Source organism: Schistocerca nitens, chromosome 8, assembly GCF_023898315.1.
Source record: "Schistocerca nitens isolate TAMUIC-IGC-003100 chromosome 8, iqSchNite1.1, whole genome shotgun sequence".
Taxonomy (NCBI): Eukaryota; Metazoa; Arthropoda; class Insecta; order Orthoptera; family Acrididae; genus Schistocerca; species Schistocerca nitens.
The window spans coordinates 486,329,986-486,347,404 of record NC_064621.1 but is presented as its reverse complement, the minus strand read 5'-3'; the positions used below and the strand labels follow the sequence as shown (position 1 = coordinate 486,347,404).

Genomic DNA, 17,419 nt, shown 5'->3' with positions numbered 1-17,419 from the left:
TCCTGTTCTCCGGTCCTGGAAGTTTAGCCGCAAGTCTGGCCTCACCAGGTCACGCCATCTTTGGTGGCTCGACCGCTTTTCTCGGCGACACACTTGGCTGCTTTCTGTTTTTTCTCTGGTCCGCTTTTCCCAGATGGCTCTGCCACCTCCTCCGCGGGAATAGGCATGCTATATCCTCGACTGTCGTCTGTGGAACAGCTGCCATCTATGCAGCGAGATGTCTCCACCATCTCCTCCGCAGGAAAAAGGAATGTGGCTCTGATTGACGCTTCACTATCAGTCAAATACCACACAACAAAGTGCAGCGGGTCGCTGCCCTGACCAAACGCCGCAGAGCAACCGCGGCTTGTCCTGCCTGCGACAGCTGCTGCAGTACCTGGGGGCGTCACATCTTCCGGGTAAAGCGCTGCTTTTGTTGGCCCTAACTTACCTCGAGATGCGCTTAATCTTAGATAACTTCCCAATATTCTTCCACTGGATGGCCATGGAGCAGCTAGCCTGTGAGTGTGGGTTCCTGCCTCGACCTTGACATCAACAGTGGAATCGCAAGTTCAGCGAAACTTTTCGCCAGAGCACAGTGCACGCCAGTCGGAAACTAAGGCATCATTAGTGCAGCGTAAGTGGACCTTACGTACGGCAGCGTTCCGCTACTGTGGCAGACTGTGTTCTCAGTTTGAGCTGTCAAAAACTGTAACTTGTTAGACAAACTCTCATCAGATCAGGAAGATGTTTTCAGTTGAATTCATCCAGAAGCTGTTTCAACTGCCGTCCAGAGCAAAACGTTATCGTACACTGACCAGCCAGAACATTATGACCATCTACCTAATAGCCAGTAAGTCCACCTTTGACACCGATAATAGCGGCGCCGCGTCATGACATGAGGCCTTGGTAGATCGCTGGAAGGAGTTGGCACCACATCTGCACGCACAGTTCACCTAATTCCCGTAAATTCAGGGGATGTGTTAATTCGGCTTCATATCTGGCGAGCTGAAGGGCCAGCACATCAATTTGAATTAGTCACTGTATTCCTTGAACAATTCCATCAAATTCCTGGCCCTCTGAAATGGCGCATTATCTTATTGAAAAATGCCACTGCCATCAGTAAATATTATCCTCTTGAAGGAGTGTATGTGGTCTACAATCAGTGTACGATGATCCTTGGCCGTCATATTGTCTTGCACGAGTTCCATTGGACCAATGGATGTCCACGGGAATGACCCCAGAGCATAATGGAGCCGCCACCAGCCTGTCTCCATCCCGTAGTACAGGCGTTAAGGAGACGTTTCCCTGGAAGATGACAGATTTGCCCCCCCCCCCCTCCCCCATCGGCATGATGAAGAAGGTACCAGGGTTCATCAGACCATGCAACGCTCTGCCACTGGGTCAACGTCCACTGCCAATGTTCACGGGCCCATTTCAGTCACAGTTACCTATGCCGTGGTGTTAACATTGGCAGATACATGGATCGTCGGCTGTGGAGGCCCATTGTTGGGTAGGTTCTGTGCGCTGTGCGTTCAGGCACTTTGGTACTCTGCCCAGCATTAATGTCTGATATTCCGCCACAGTTCTCCGCCTGCCAAGCTTTATCAGTCTGCCCAACCTACGACGACCGACATTTGTAATGAGAGGTGGCCACCAAACCCCACGACATCCGGATGAGGTTTCACCCTGATTTCACCACGTGTTGAAGACACTCACCACAGCACTCCTTGAGCACCCGACAAGTCGTCCAGTTTCCGAAATGCTCGTGCCAAGTCAATCTGCCCTAGGGCACACCATCAGATAGATCGCACACCTTCCCCATCGTAACTTGGACAGAACGCTCACTGATTCTACATGCACCATAGGTGTTTCTGACTAGCAGTCATTCCCTGTCAGGTGACTCTGGTATCGTCTGGACGAGTGTATATCGACAGTAGGTCTGTGGTCATAATGTTCTGGCTGATCAGTGTATACTTGTGTACTCTCTGTGTTAGCAGTGAAGTTCTCTTGTTGTTGGCTACCTGTGCACACTTCTATTCTTGTAGCGTGTATCACCCATTGCGTGAGACTAAAGAATCAGCAAGTGAAACGTATCCCTGCAGTGTGGTTGCTCTGGTGGATCTAATCATACACGAGTGGGTTTAGCTGGATACGGTATACCTATCTTCCTCAACGAATTGAGACTATTATCAAGGCTATCAAGGCATTGTTACTTGATATCATGATGATGTCTTTTTGGAATGACAAAGTTCTTGTCCAGGGCGCTTATACTTCAAATTTTATTGTTTATGAGTTTACTGTAAGAGAGATGTGCACCACACTGCCAGCTCATAGTTGTTATTCGCTTGTGAGTCGTTACTGTGCTTTAGCTGTTGTCGTTATCGTGTGAAGTTCTGGATCCAGCATGGATTACGTTATGTCTGAGTTTACAAATAAGATTATCTTTTACGGTGAGGCTAGGAAGAAAGGAAGAAGCGCTCGTCGTGTCTATTGACAATCAGTTTCAAAAAAATGGCTCTGAGCACTACGGGACTTATAACTACTGAGGTCATCAGTCCCCTAGAACTTAGAACTACTTAAACCTAACTAACCTAAGGACATCACACACATCCATGCCCGAGGCAGGATTCGAACCTGCGACCGTGGCGGTCGCGCGGTTCCAGACTGTAGCGCCTAGAACCGCTCGGCCACTCCGACCGGCAATCAGTTTCCTAACAATAAACATGAGCACCGCAGTACCGTTGGCACACCTTATCGTCATTTTCTGGCAGTCTGAGAGTCTTCACCCTGAACATGTTGGCATTAGAAATGCGATGCAGGTACACTGGATTTTGACTGTGCCGTGACAGAGTGCTTTAGCATTGTGTTTTCGACTCTAAAGCGTGCTGTAAGCATGTGCTATGAGCGTAGCTTAAGTGACTGTATAGTGAGTAAACGATAACTGTATAAAACAACCCACAGTGGTGCTGGCGAAATCGTGACGAACTACTGGTAGAGACCAGTTGGGGTCTATAAAGTCGGGAGAAACGTCAGATTGGCCTACGAAAACCAGTGTTTGCACGCCATGAGATATTTTAAGTGTCCTCTCGGCCTCTTATGCCACAACTTAGCTTGCCATATTTTTTTAAATTTTTCGTTTCATTAACAATAGTAATTTAAAGTTTCCTGCGTGGTAATGAAAGAAAAAGACATTTTTAAACGTTATTGAAAAAGGAATTGCGTTTAAAATTTGATCTGAGCTTAACCCTCACAAGCACAATAGTCTCGTGCTAAGACCAGGGAAACATAACAATTCAATTGTTAATTGCACGTTGTTAACAGTCGCAACATTTTGAGATAAAACTCACACGAACGTCAGTTTTACAATTTGGAAGAGCATGATCAAGGGGTGTTTAACAGTCAAGAACGATTGTAACGCGAGAAAAAATGAGCTTCAAATGGTTAAGACCGACTAAGCCAGTGGTTTAAGATGGACAGAAGATATTCAAAACCTCATGCTTAGGGGACTTTTGTAGCCCAGTTTGAGGTTGTTGTCTGGCTTCGCAGGCCACATGTGTCCTGTATCAATTTGTTCATCTCGACATTCCTCTACATTACTGTGGTACATTATAAACTGTTATCTTCTACATCTTGTAATATTCTTTTACATACAATGCAAATTCTTTGTCCAGCATTTCACAAGAAACAATGCCATGGAGGCAGGTTCTGATAACTGCAAACACAAGATGTTCTCGTTTTCCAGTCACTCTTTTCATTGCTCCCCTTGTCGTCATTGATTATAAGTTGCAGTCTATGACCTCCATACACCTGTATTTGTTGTGATATGGATTTATTTTTAGTTTCTTCTTATATTCCATATATAATTACACTCTTTCTTTCTTCTGGACTTCAAAGAGGTAAAATGTTCTCAATAATTTCAAATTTAGCATGGTTCAGCACAGGTATGGTGTCAAACTACATCATAAATTTCTCATTATGCTTTCCCAGCCTTGAAGGCACTGCTCTCTTGAGAGTGAGCAATGACTTGTATTGTTGTTGTTGTTGTGGTCTTCAGTCCTGCGACTGGTTTGATGGAGCTCTCCATGCTACTCTATCCTGTGCAAGCCTCTTCATCTCCCAGTACCTACTGCAGCCTACATCCTTCTGAATCTGCTTAGTGTATTCATCTCTTGGTCTCCCTCTACGATTTTTACCCTCCACGCTGCCCTCCAATACTAAATTGGTGATCCCTTGATGCCTCAGAACATGTCCTACCAACCGATCCCTTCTTCTAGTCAAGTTGTGCCACAAACTCCTCTTCTCCCCAATTCTATTCAATACCTGCTCATTAGTTATGTGATCTACCCATCTAATCTTCAGCATTCTTCTGTAGCACCACATTTCGAAAGCTTCTATTCTCTTCTTGTCTAAACTATTTATCGTCCATGTTTTACTTCCATACATGGCTACACTCCATACAAATACTTTCAGAAACGACTTCCTGACACTTAAATCTATACTCAATGTTAACAAATTTCTCTTCTTCAGAAACGCTTTCCTTGCCATTGCCAGTCTACATTTTATATCCTCTCTACTTCGACCATCATCAGTTATTTTTCTCCCCAAATAGCAAAACTCCTTTACTACTTTAAGTGCCTCATTTCCTAATCTAATTCCTGCAGCATCACCCGACTTAATTCTACTACATTCCATTATCCTCGTTTTGCTTTTGTTGATGTTCATCTTATATCCTCCTTTCAAGACACTGTCCATTCCGTTCAACTGCTTTTCCAAGTCCTTTGCTGTCTCTGACAGAATTACAATGCCATCAGTGAACCTTAAAGTTTTTATTTCTTCTCCATAGATTTTAATACCTACTCCGAACTTTTCTTTTGTTTCTTTTACTGCTTGCTCAATATACAGATTGAATAGCAACAGGGAGAGTCTACAACCCTGTCTCACTCCCTTCCCTACCATTGCTTCCCTTTCATGTCCCTCGACTCTCATAACTGCCATCTGCTTTCTGTACATATTGTAAATAGCCTTTCGCTCCCTGTATTTTACCCCTGCCACCTTTAGAATTTGAAAGAGAGTATTCCAGTCAACATTGTCAAAAGCTTTCTCTAAGTCTACAAATGCTAGAAACATAGGTTTGCCTTTCCTTAATCTTTCTTCTAAGATAAGTCATAGGGTCAGTATTGCCTCATGTGTTCCAACATTTCTACAGAACCCAAACTGATCTTCCCCGAGGTCAGCTTCTACCAGTTTTTCCATTCATCTGTAAAGAATTCGTGTTAGTATTTTGCAACTGTGACTTATTAAACTGATAGTTCGGTAATTTTCACATCTGTCAACACCTGCTTTCCTTGGGGTTGGAACTATTATATTCTTCTTGAAGTCTGAGGGAATTTCGCCTGTCTCATACATCTTGCTGACCAGCAGCAACTGTCATGACTTGTATTGAAGTGAACCAATTACATTTTTCATTATTGTAGGGATCTCAGTGGTCACCAGAGTCAATAAAGTTATGGTACACATGCATATACTGTATTTTCTTGTGTGATTATGTATGTTAATATATCACTCACAAATATTTATAATATTAAGAATAAAATGTACATTATGTTAACCATTCACTGATAAATCACATTCTAATTGTAAAAGTACAACAATAAATAAGTCACTATCACTTCATTCTCATGACCTCAAAAATTTATCAACTTCATAAGGAATCAGTTCTTGGTTCTTCTTTTGAACTGTTGATCTGGTAATTCCCTGATACACTGATTTATGACATTGAAGAATTTAGCTGATTTATTTACAATCATTTTTATAGTTACACTGAAATGATACCAAGTCATATTTGGTCCACCTGTCACACTACTAATAAGTATGATAGTTCTCTTTAATGTGGATAACACACTGCAATATAAATAATGATGGCAGAGTTATAATCTTTAGTTTTTGGAAGCCATGTTTACAAAGAGCTCTGGGTGCCATGCTGAATATCATCCACATTGTTGTGCACAACTTTGCATACAATGGTAAGGAGAGGTGAGCTACAGAGTGGTGCAGCAACTGTCATCATAGGAAAGCTAGGCAGGAGCAGTTAACATAGTAAACAGAAGATTTATTTAACTTGTATTTCTCTGAGCACACAAATATTCATTACAAATAATGCAGCAAGAAAAAGAGTCCAGCTATCACAAGATCAACTAGGATGAACTTATGTGTACTAAAGCATGAATGATGGTTGTGCGCACGGGTAGAAAAGTGGCTCTGAGCACTAGTGGGTTGTGTGACTGCTGCCAGCCATCCTTTATCATGACACCAGAGGGTGCTCATAGTCCAGAGCTGATGGGGCTGTGGCTCAGCAGGCATACACCATTGGGTTCACTGGATCCCACATGACTGCAATCAGCGTCTGACAGAAACTTGCAATTCCACTGCCAACTTTAATACCCATCGGAAGGTATCGATATGTGATACCACATGCATTGCCTTCCTTTACCATTTAAATACATTTATTGCATTCTTTTCTTGACCTCATAGAACAATACCATGTGATATTTGACTGTTTATTAAGGTGTAGTAGATGAATTTCAGCACTGGAATACTAACACAAAGGAGTAGTTTTCTTAGGGCAAATAAATCTGCACTAATATCACATTATACATTATGCTACTCTAACCTTTTCCCAATCTGGACACACAAACAGATCAAGCAATGTACAGAAGTGACTAGTCCAGTATTCAATGAAAAATGGAGACAAATTGTTAAGGAGAGCCAAAAGAGGTCACTGTTTGAAATCCTGAACACTATTGATTGTTCCACAAATTTCACTTTACTATGAGAGACCAATGGGGAATCACTGAATCAGATGGTTGGTGGTCAGTTACTGGTGTAGTGTGAAATAAAAGTCTTCAAAATTTGCAGAAGCATGTTTTCATACCAGGTCACAGCCAAACATATTGCCCCCACAGAACTAGTGTCAGGAGACATGACTGAGACTTGTGTTCCAAGAAGAAGGAGCTGTACAACTGCTCTTTTCCATGTGAGAGCTAGATATTGTTTTGTCTGCAGTTCATGGCTTGGTACCTGGTCACAAAAAAGTGATTTTAAATGTTGCACACTTCGTAGAGGGTGCAACAACAACTCTCTATTTTTTCTTAAATTAAATTTTCCTCGAGACTTTTAAGTCTCTAATTTATCTATGATAACGCTGGAAGAGCAGTTGAACGGAATGGACAGTGTCTTGAAAGGAGGATATAAGATGAACATCAACAAAAGCAAAACGAGGATAATGGAATGTAGTCAAATTAAATCGGGTGATGCTGAGGGAATTAGATTAGGAAATGAGACACTTAAAGTAGTAAAGGAGTTTTGCTATTTGGGGAGAAAAATAACTGATGATGGTCGAAGTAGAGAGGATATAAAATGTAGACTGGCAATGGCAAGGAAAGCGTTTCTGAAGAAGAGAAATTAGTTAACATCGAGTATAGATTTAAGTGTCAGGAAGTCGTTTCTGAAAGTATTTGTATGGAGTGTAGCCATGTATGGAAGTGAAACATGGATGATAACTAGTTTGGACAAGAAGAGAATAGAAGCTTTTGAAATGTGATGCTACAGAAGAATGCTGAAGATTAGATGGGTAGATCACATAACTAATGAGGAGGTATCGAATAGAATTGGGGAGAAGAGGAGTTTGTGGCACAACTTGACAAGAAGAAGGGATCGGTTGGTAGGACATGTTCTGAGGCATCAAGGGATCACCAATTTAGTATTGGAGGGCAGCGTGGAGGGTAAAAATCGTAGAGGGGGACCAAGAGATGAATACACTAAGCAGATTCAGAAGGATGTAGGCTGCAGTAGGTACTGGGAGATGAAGAAGCTTGCACAGGATAGAGTAGCATGGAGAGCTGCATCAAACCAGTCTCAGGACTGAAGACCTCAACAACAACGCTGGAAGCTGAAGAAGTGAATTAAAATTTGTGCTATGACTCGGACTCAAACCTAGGTATTCTTGCTTACTAAGCAGATATGCTGACCATTACACCACCAGATCATTATGGTCAACATAACTGCATGAACTACCCAAGTCAAATACCGTCCCCAACACAAACTCCAATTCACATCTCCCCTTATATTGTCACTTTTTGATTTAAGATCTATATGATCACGTATAGTACAGCACTTCCCCATTACATCCAATGCTGGGGTGCTATTCCAGTGTCGGAGCGCCCTGATAATAATGACAATATAAGGGGAGATGTGAATTGGAGTTTGTGTTGGGGAGGGTATTTGACTTGGGTAGTTCGCGCAGCTATGTTGACTGTAATGCTGCATTGGTGTAAAGGTCTGCCCAGTAAGCATGAAGACCCGGGTTCAAGTCCCAGCCACAGCACAAATTTTAATTCACTTCTTCAGTTTCTAATGTTATCTCTATTTTTGATCTAATCTACTCTCTTTGTAAAATCAGTACTGGGAGAAAATGAATAGCCCAGATAAGAACTAGGACAACAGAAAAAAATGAGAGAGAGAGGAGTAAGGACAACAGAGATGAGAAAGCAAAACAAATAAAAAAAATAATTACATAAAAATTGTGCTAGACAAGTAGATGGTTTACCCCCTTACTGCTTAACTGCTTTCTAGGAAAAATTGTAAGAATCCTAAATTTGGAGCTAAGAAACGACAAACTTGAATAAATAATTCTGGAAAGGAAAGCAAATGGAATTAAGGTACACTGCCTGGGTTTTTTAGACAATTTTGCAATACTTGTAGAAAACCTGACAGAAGCAGTTATTCAAATAAATTGTCTAGAAAAAATAACAAATAGGATTGGTCTCAGAATTTTAACTGAAAAAACAAAAGACATGACATATACAGGGTGTTCAGAAATTCCCATTACAAACTTCTAGGACATGCTGCTAATGCAAGCACTTTTGCAAGTAACTGATTAGGCATGATTCATTAAATCTCTTGTTTTACAATTTCACTAGCTAATAGCCAAAGAAATTGCTCATGTACTCGTTGATGGTTTCTCTTCAACTTGATGCAGTATGACCTCTTCAATTCGGGTGCATGGCATCTCGTTGGAGCACCACAGTCATGCCTGCTGATGGTGAATGTACCTCTTCTCAAAGCCATTGTATAATTGTGGTGAAAAGGCTATACAATGGAGTGGGACATTGTAGACAGTGATCTCGATAAAGGCAATGAGCATGTCTTCCAGTACCATGAGCTTTGCCTTTCAGAAGTGTCATGTCAGTGTATTCTACAAACATATACTCAATCATGTTGCTCTTACACTCACAGACACATGAATAAGGCTCAAACCAGGCCAGATATGTAGACTCACCATGACTACCCTGCTGCAGACCTACCTAGCAAACATGTTTTCAAATGGCTGTAGCACAGAAATGGTATGTTTCTGTAGGTGGATTCCTATTCAAAATATTATGTATTCTCTCTTCTCTACAAGTCCTAGAAGTTTGTAACAGGAATTTCCAAACACTCCATATAAAAACTACACCAAAACTTGTTTAAACACAAATAGGTGAAATAGAGCAAGTGAGCAAATTTCAATACCTTGGAGAAACTGTACAATAGATGTAAGAGATAACAAAACTGAAAGAGCATATTTTTCAACAAAGATTGTTTACAACAGTAAATGCATTCCTAGAAGAGCAAAGCTAAAACATTATACCACTTTGGTATGCTCTGAATGTTTGCATCGTTGTGAACGCCTAATGGGTCAGTAGAGGTACTTGAAAGATGAATTGTTAGAAAAATAATGGGTGCAATACAAACTACAGATTATTGGAAAATGAGAAGATCTATAAAAATATAGAGAGAATATCAAAAGTATTGGCTCAGCAAAGATTAATATTTTTTGGACACATCTACCAAATGAATGAGAGTGGGCTAAGAAAACAAATATTTCAAGAAGAAGAAATTGACTATAGCATGGATTACAAAAATAAGTAAAGACCTAGAAAAGAAACGAAATAAAAAATAAAAAACAATAGCAAGAAATCTTTTTGAGAGTAAAATACTAAATTTAGAAGGATTTCAAAGCAGAAGAAATAAGAAATCAAGAACAACGTGAACAGAAAAAGGGAAAAGGCAATACAGGGAGAAAATGAGAAAGTACTGGGAAAACAAGAACCAATAACAAAGAAAGAAGAGGAATTAAAGTTGTTTCACAATCCTAGTTGAACATTTTGAAGATGAAAAATCATTATAAAAGAGAAAATGAGAAAAGAGAGGAGCATTTGGTTACAGAGATTAGCTCCTCTTAGACCTAATCTCCGTTGAAGGATAGCTTCTTCTTTCATGATACTTTTTATTATATTTTTGATTATTATGTCTCACTTCAACATCTTATTTATTACTTTTTCCTTTTCACCTTCTTTCTCTTCGCTCCCCTATTTCCCATTTTTTTAAATATTGTTCTAGTTCTTAACTGCACCTGCGGCTTTCACTCCTACTCCTCCTAATCTATTTTTACTTCTCAGTCTGTCCGTATCATCTCTGTACTGGATGCAGCACAGTGCTTACAAATACTATTCTCTGATGTCTTCCTCTTCATCTTTGTCCACATTTGTCCTCAATGCAATAGTATTTCTCTCATTCTGGGCTGTGAGTGACCTGCTCATTCTGTCTAACCTTCCCTAACCTATCACTCTTGTAGTTCAGAAAGCCAGGAGAGTATTATTTTCCTTTTATATGTATGTTAGCAGTACTACATATTTCACCTGCTACTGGCAAATACTGGCAAGCAATTCTGTCTTATAATTTTTTAGTTTCCACTGTATCAATTTTAGTAGGTATCCTTAATTGTTAATTTTTGCCTGACAAAGAGCATGGTATAGAATAAAGGTGCCTAATAAAGAGCTGATAATTTCAAAGTGTGGATCAGTATACAGTCACCATTGCAAGAGAGATATTTTTCAGGAGCAAGCATATGCTTATTTGTACTTAATATCTGAAAAATTTACTAAGTTCAGTTTATATGCATTATTTGGACATGTTTATGTGGGGAGGGGGCTGACCATTTCTTACATTATACATTTGATTCAGGTGTATCAGAACAATTCTGCATTTATGCTTCTATCTATATGCATTAGTTCTCCAAAAGTGCAAATTTCTCTTAATTAAAATCCTCATTAAGAAAAGTGTAGCCTACTATTAACAGCAGTGGTCTGCTTTCTGTCCTCAGATATATCACAGGCATACACCTTGTGAAGAGTGCAATTGCACTCAGAGGGATGAGTAGTGGTGGTGATGCTCTGAAGGGCCCAGTGCAAACACTCCTTACAATAAAGAAGGTTTTTTTTTCAATCTCTATACGTGCTCCATCCTGGCTTGATAATGCAAAACAAGTCTCAATCCATTAGCCCTGACTATTGCTGACTATGGATGACGAGTTCAATGCTGGTGAGAGGATGCTATTTAGGCACACTGTATTGCTGACAGCACGGCACCCTGCATTGCTGACAGCGGGCTCTTTGCTCTCCAGCGACCTCTCTAGGTCGTGGGTACAATGTCAGTGGCATGTTACTTTCCTGTTGGTGAAGGTGCCTAGAATGGCCTCTTGACTCTGCATACATTCACTACAGTGGTGCAGAGATTGCTGTGTACATGATTTGACTTGCTGATTTCTAGAAGGAGTTCGATGGCAGTTGGTGCTGTGGCACTAAGTCCTGGAGGGGAACTTAGTGCTGGAGGTGCAGCACAGTCTCGAACCCATGGCTGCTGCTGGCAGTGCCCAGTCATCTTACTGTCCATTGTGAGCCAGCTGCTGGACTCCACAGATGAGAATGCTTCTGTGTCAAAATTTAGAAATTATATCATTAGGAGGTGCATTTGTTTCACTAAAACCTGGCACATAGTCATGATGCCCATAACAAGAGACTTACCCTGGTGTGATGACATCAACTCACCTGTTACAGTTGCTACCACTGTGTCCCACAGTTTTCTCTTGAATGCTACCATCCTCATTTCACAATAACCTTATGTGCATGTTTATTTTGATCCACATATCACCACATGGTGGTTACCAACTGCAGCTGCTAATGTAATACTTCATGGAGGCTTTCTCTCTACTTTGTATTACTTTTGCTAAGACTGAAAGACTGGGTAGTAAAACTACTCTGCCACCCCCCTCCCCCCCTCTCCTTCCATTGAGAAGACCCTTTACCTCGGGTCTTGTTTCGCTCCAGTTTTCTATTGAAATTAACTTTACCACTAATCCATAAAACAACTACATACTACTAGCTTGGTTATTCCTAAATACTATACAATTACTATATTACTCTTTAAAAGCTCCATAAATTGCTTTCCCATCTCTTGCTACTACCACTTAGTCACACAAAATCTCTAAAGGGCTCCTTGCCCATTAACACAAATATAACAAAACATATTTCACTGCTAGGCCTCTTCCATGCTTATGAAAAATAAAAAAGGAAACACACACCTTCTACTCTACATTCCACACTTACTAATTAAAACAGTTACTCTTTCTTTTGTAATAGATTATCCTTAAATATCAGTTTCAACAAAACATGGTCTAGTTCTGCTACACTCTTATGACTGGCATGTCATCTGTCTATGTGGTGGTTTCTTACTTCTTTCTTTTGGAACAAATTTTGGAACTTTGTACTTTCAACAACAGTTCTCCTTACACTTCCCAACACAATATGCTCCCAATACTATTCTTACAAGAAAACTACATACAGCGCTACTATTCACAACTCTTTGACAGGTAATCCCACTACTCTTCCCACTGTGGTCTCATTGCAAACTGAATTCTTCTCTCAGTGCTTGGTTTTCTGATGGCCTGCTCACCCAAAATTACTTCCTGGTGTCTAGTAGCACTACACCATGTGACTTGCACCTTTGTGCTTTTGTACATGGTTTAAGTTGTTTGTCTCCTACAGTAAACACCCCTCATGACAGCTCTAAGCTGGCAACAGCTTTCTGTCACAGAAAGTTAACACTGGCATGATGTTCAGTCAGTATGGTTACTATCAGGCTCCTGTTGCACCCTGCCCCCACTTCATACTCACCTCATACAGCAGACTTTGACTGTGCTCTGAACTGCACACTGTGCACATCAGCTGCGTGTCCTGCAATGCTGTGACTCAGCACTAGTGTTCATGATATATCTCGAACTTCTGGCAGGCACTTTTCAACAGATTCGGCCCTTTTAACTTGATCATCCACACCATGAACTCGTCTCGTTTTCCTTTTACTCTTTATGCCCTGCTTCTGAGGAAATATATGTACCTGTACTGCTTCTGCCACAACATCTGCAACACAACTATCAACAACTTCTTGTGCATTTCCTGCAGATCTAAAACAAGAACATCATCTGAAGTGCCTCGCTGCACAATGAAAAAATCACTGGCCAATGCATTTCCCTGCGTGTCTGACTGAGGCTCCCTGGCATCAACACATCTCAGTACAGTCCACACTCGTTCCTGTTACTTCAGACTCCACAGTTCCACTGGATATCAAAACTGGTACTTCTATACTACTTATCTTAATTTCAACAATGTCATTACCTTGTAGCTCACATAAATTCTTAGGAACGTGCATTATGATACCATATGCAGTCAATTCAATCTTCCCCGGACCACCAGACTCAGTTATATTAACGGTAGTTGGCAGTTATGCAGGAAGAGGTAAAATATGCCCAAGCCTGCTCCTCTCTCTTTTAACTGCCTCCTTCTCCCTCTTCTCTCTTCCTTTCCATCGTTTGTATAATCCACATATTCCCCATCTCCTGGCCATTTTGAGCAAACATTCTTTGTGCTCTCTCTGCAACTTCCCCCTATATTCTGGAGATTTGAAAAATCTGTTTCCTTCGTCTAGGCATCAATGCTTCTAATCTGTAGACCACTCTAACTTCTCAACTAGCAACTTATCTACTTCTCCTCTTAGTATTATCTATACTTTGTCTGTGGTGGCCCCTTGTTCTATCAAACGCCCTGCTTGCTGTGGTACTGACCATGACATGTTTACCTCTTATCAATCACACAATCACAAGTGAGGAAAAACACTTAAACGTACCTCTATACTAACTTCTCACTACCTTACATGCTTAAATACTCAGCCATATTCCTTGCTCTGCACAAAACAAAATCAAATTATGAGAACACTTAATCATAATATTATCATGTTACTCCTTACTATAACACAGCTAATCTAACCTGAGTGGCTGATCATAATTACTACTACACATTGAAACAATGAGAACTTAGCTTTATCTCATGAAACACTACACATAATTCACAGCTTATACTACTAGAGAATGAGCCACACCTCTTACTCATGACATCCATATTGCCCACAACACCCAGCTGAAAACTGACACTTATGCCTATGCCTCCTCAAAATACTGTGTGACTTCACCTGTCACCTACTGAACTTACAAGTACAACTTAACCCCTTGCAATACCCACTGACTTACCAAGACCTTACAGTCAAACTAATACAAAACAAAAAGACTGCACTCACCCCAACAGGTATCAATGAAACTGCACCCCTACAGTAGATGAATTATCTTCTTTATGCATGGATGGTGACTGTGAATGTTGTTGCTCCCTCTGCTGTCACCAAATGCCAGGGTGATGGGCCTGAAGATCCTCTGCTGGCGCCATTCTGAAGAGTGCAGTTGCACTCGGAGAGGCTGGAGGGCCCAGTGGAAACAATGCTGATAATAAAGAAGGCTTTATTCAATCTCTGTATGTGCTTTTTCATGACTCAACAAGGCAAAATATGCCTCACTGTGTTGACTGTTGCCAGTGCTGATGTACAGGCAGCAGCTTCTGCCTGGGGGACAGGATGCTGCGTAGGCACCTTCCATTGCTGATGGCAGTCCCCTGGGCAGCCAGTGGACTCTGTAGGCCACAGTCATGATATCAGCAGCATGCTACTTCCACATTGGTAATGGCACCTGGAATGGCTCCTCAGCTCTGCACACGTTCACTGTGGTGGCGTGGAGACTGCTCTGGGATTCGACTTACTGCTATCTGGCAGGAGATGGATGGTGGCTGGTACTGTGGCACTAAGTCCAGGGGAGGGAACACAGTGCTTAGCAGGTGCAGATGGCAGGTTGATGCTACTGTGGCTCCAAGTCGCCTGAGGAACTTAGTGCTGGTGACAACAGGTGTAGCCCACTCTCGAACCCATGGCTGCTGCTGGTGATGCTCAGTTGTCCCATTGTATGGCATGACACTAGTGTCATAATGATGCTTCTGGTCTCCAGTGATGAGAATTCTTCTTCCTCAAAATTCAGACATATTTATATTGCTCACAAGTGCATTTGTTTCACTAAAACCTGGCATCCAGTCATGAAGAGACTTGCTCTGGTTTGCTGATATCAATCTGCCTGCTACAGCTACTACTGCTGCAGGGAGCAGTCTTCCACTGAGCATGGCTAGCGCCAACTTGCAATCCCTTACATGCTTGTTTATACTGAAACACATGTTACCACACTATGGCTGCTAATGCAATACTTCATGGTGGCTTTCTCACTATTTCCTATTACCTTTGCTAAAAGACTGGGTAGCAACATAACACTTGAAACAGAAACACGAAGACAAACTATTTTAACCCTTGAGTGTGTGATTTTCGTAACAGGAGCAGGCATGCGGCATACTTTGTGCACAGTAAAGAATACCTGTCTTTATGTTATACTTTGTGCACTATAAACAACAGCTGTCTTTATGTTACCAAGGTAAACATGTATGAGCAACTTCACAATTCAAAATTAGTTTATGTAAACAACAATAAAATAAACCTATATTATATGAACTGAATCATTATTTAATTAAAGAATAATAAAATAACTCAATTGTTCCATACAAGTGTTACCCCACAGTTATGACCCAATTAAAACATTCAATGGCACAGTTGCATCAGGTCCCAGCCAAATGCTTAATCAGTTAATAATTACCTTGTAGACAACTGCCTCATTGTGAGATTGTGCTGTTAGCTTGAAATCTGTGGCATTTTCTTGCACGGATCATAAATTTTTTTCTCACCTAGCTCACTGTTTATTTTATATTGCTGCTGCTCACTTGGAAATATGACAACACAACTTATCACTGTATTAGCTGAAACAGTAATGAAGGAGTAGGTACAGACTCACAGCAATGGAACGCTACAAGGTAACCCTATTCTGGTTGGCCCACTTCATACACAGATGCTCCCACTTGAGGGTTAAATTACACAATTCTTTTAATATCATTTGTACTTGTGACAGCTGAGGCCACACTAACATTTTGATGTTTCATGTGTTTCAGGAGGTAGATGAAGAGAACATTGATGACACATCTACTGAGACAACTGCAGGTGCAGCTAGCAAATCCGAACTTGACATAAACACGAAATTCGAAGAATTCTGGAGAGCCGGAAGGGAAAAAGCCAAACAGAAGAAAAAAGCAAAAGAAGCAAATAAATCAAAAGTGATTTCCACTGACTCAAGTCCATCATCACCTGAAGATGATACAGGAAGTGAAACCAAAAATTTGACACAGACTTTATCAAGTCAACGGCCATCTATCTGAGATGTTCAGATACGAGTAACCAAATTTTTCCTGAGTCTGTCTCATGAAGTTGAGAATATAAACTTATGAGTGATGACTGGTTGCTGCAAATCTTGCAGTACTATTTTTATGGCGTGTGACAGACACTAATATTTTACAGTCAGAAGAAATATTTGTCAATGTGAAGAGTGCGGAGCAATTATTGTGGGCACTGTGATAGTTTTTTAGATGGCTCCTCTCGAATCGAACCGAATGACTAATACGAATATTTTGATTACTCGTTTTTCACTTATGTATTTCTTCACATAGTTATTTCATTTTTATTTTTTATCACAGTAAGTTTAATTTTTGACCATAAAAATGAAAACATCTCATACGAAGAAGCTGTTGATATAACCGTGTGTTACTTAAACTTAACTGACAAATTTTATTTATATTATTTTGTATTTGATAATGTAAAATTTATGTGTGATATCAGAGGAATTATATTTTCATTGTTGACAGAACTGAATGGTACTGAATGAATCTGCAAAATCTTGGAATAAATTTAGATCACAAAAATTGGTAACTGATTTTGAATTTTTTAATGACTTTATTTTCTGTCAGTAATTGACTGGAGTTAAAGATATTTCTTATTAAACAATAAAGTATGAATTACCAATCAGTATTTAATTTATTACTGGATTTTAATGTGTTAATTTAGTACATGTATGGCTCTCAAGGTGTAAAAAACAGTTTACACATACCGGTATGTCTTACTGACTATTTGTACAAAGAATTGCTACTATGTACAAACACCTTTCCATAATTTGTGTATATAGTTCAGTAACATGACTAATACCACGACTGTTCCCATTTTTTTTTTTTTTTTTAAGTTTTCCGCAAATATACATGTTGACTGA

General features: G+C 40.4%; 1 protein-coding gene across 2 annotated transcripts in view; it reads left to right on the top strand.

Moving 5' to 3' along the window:
• Window positions 1–17,085, top strand: part of LOC126199382 (uncharacterized) — a 327,315-nt gene extending 310,230 nt beyond the window's left edge. For both annotated transcript variants that reach the window (XM_049936298.1, XM_049936299.1), the window contains exon 3: window positions 16,275–17,085. In XM_049936298.1, the coding sequence (XP_049792255.1) occupies window positions 16,275–16,538 (264 nt within the window). In that variant the 3' untranslated portion in view covers window positions 16,539–17,085. The remainder of the gene's footprint in view (window positions 1–16,274) is intronic.
• Window positions 17,086–17,419: the final 334 nt, after the last annotated feature.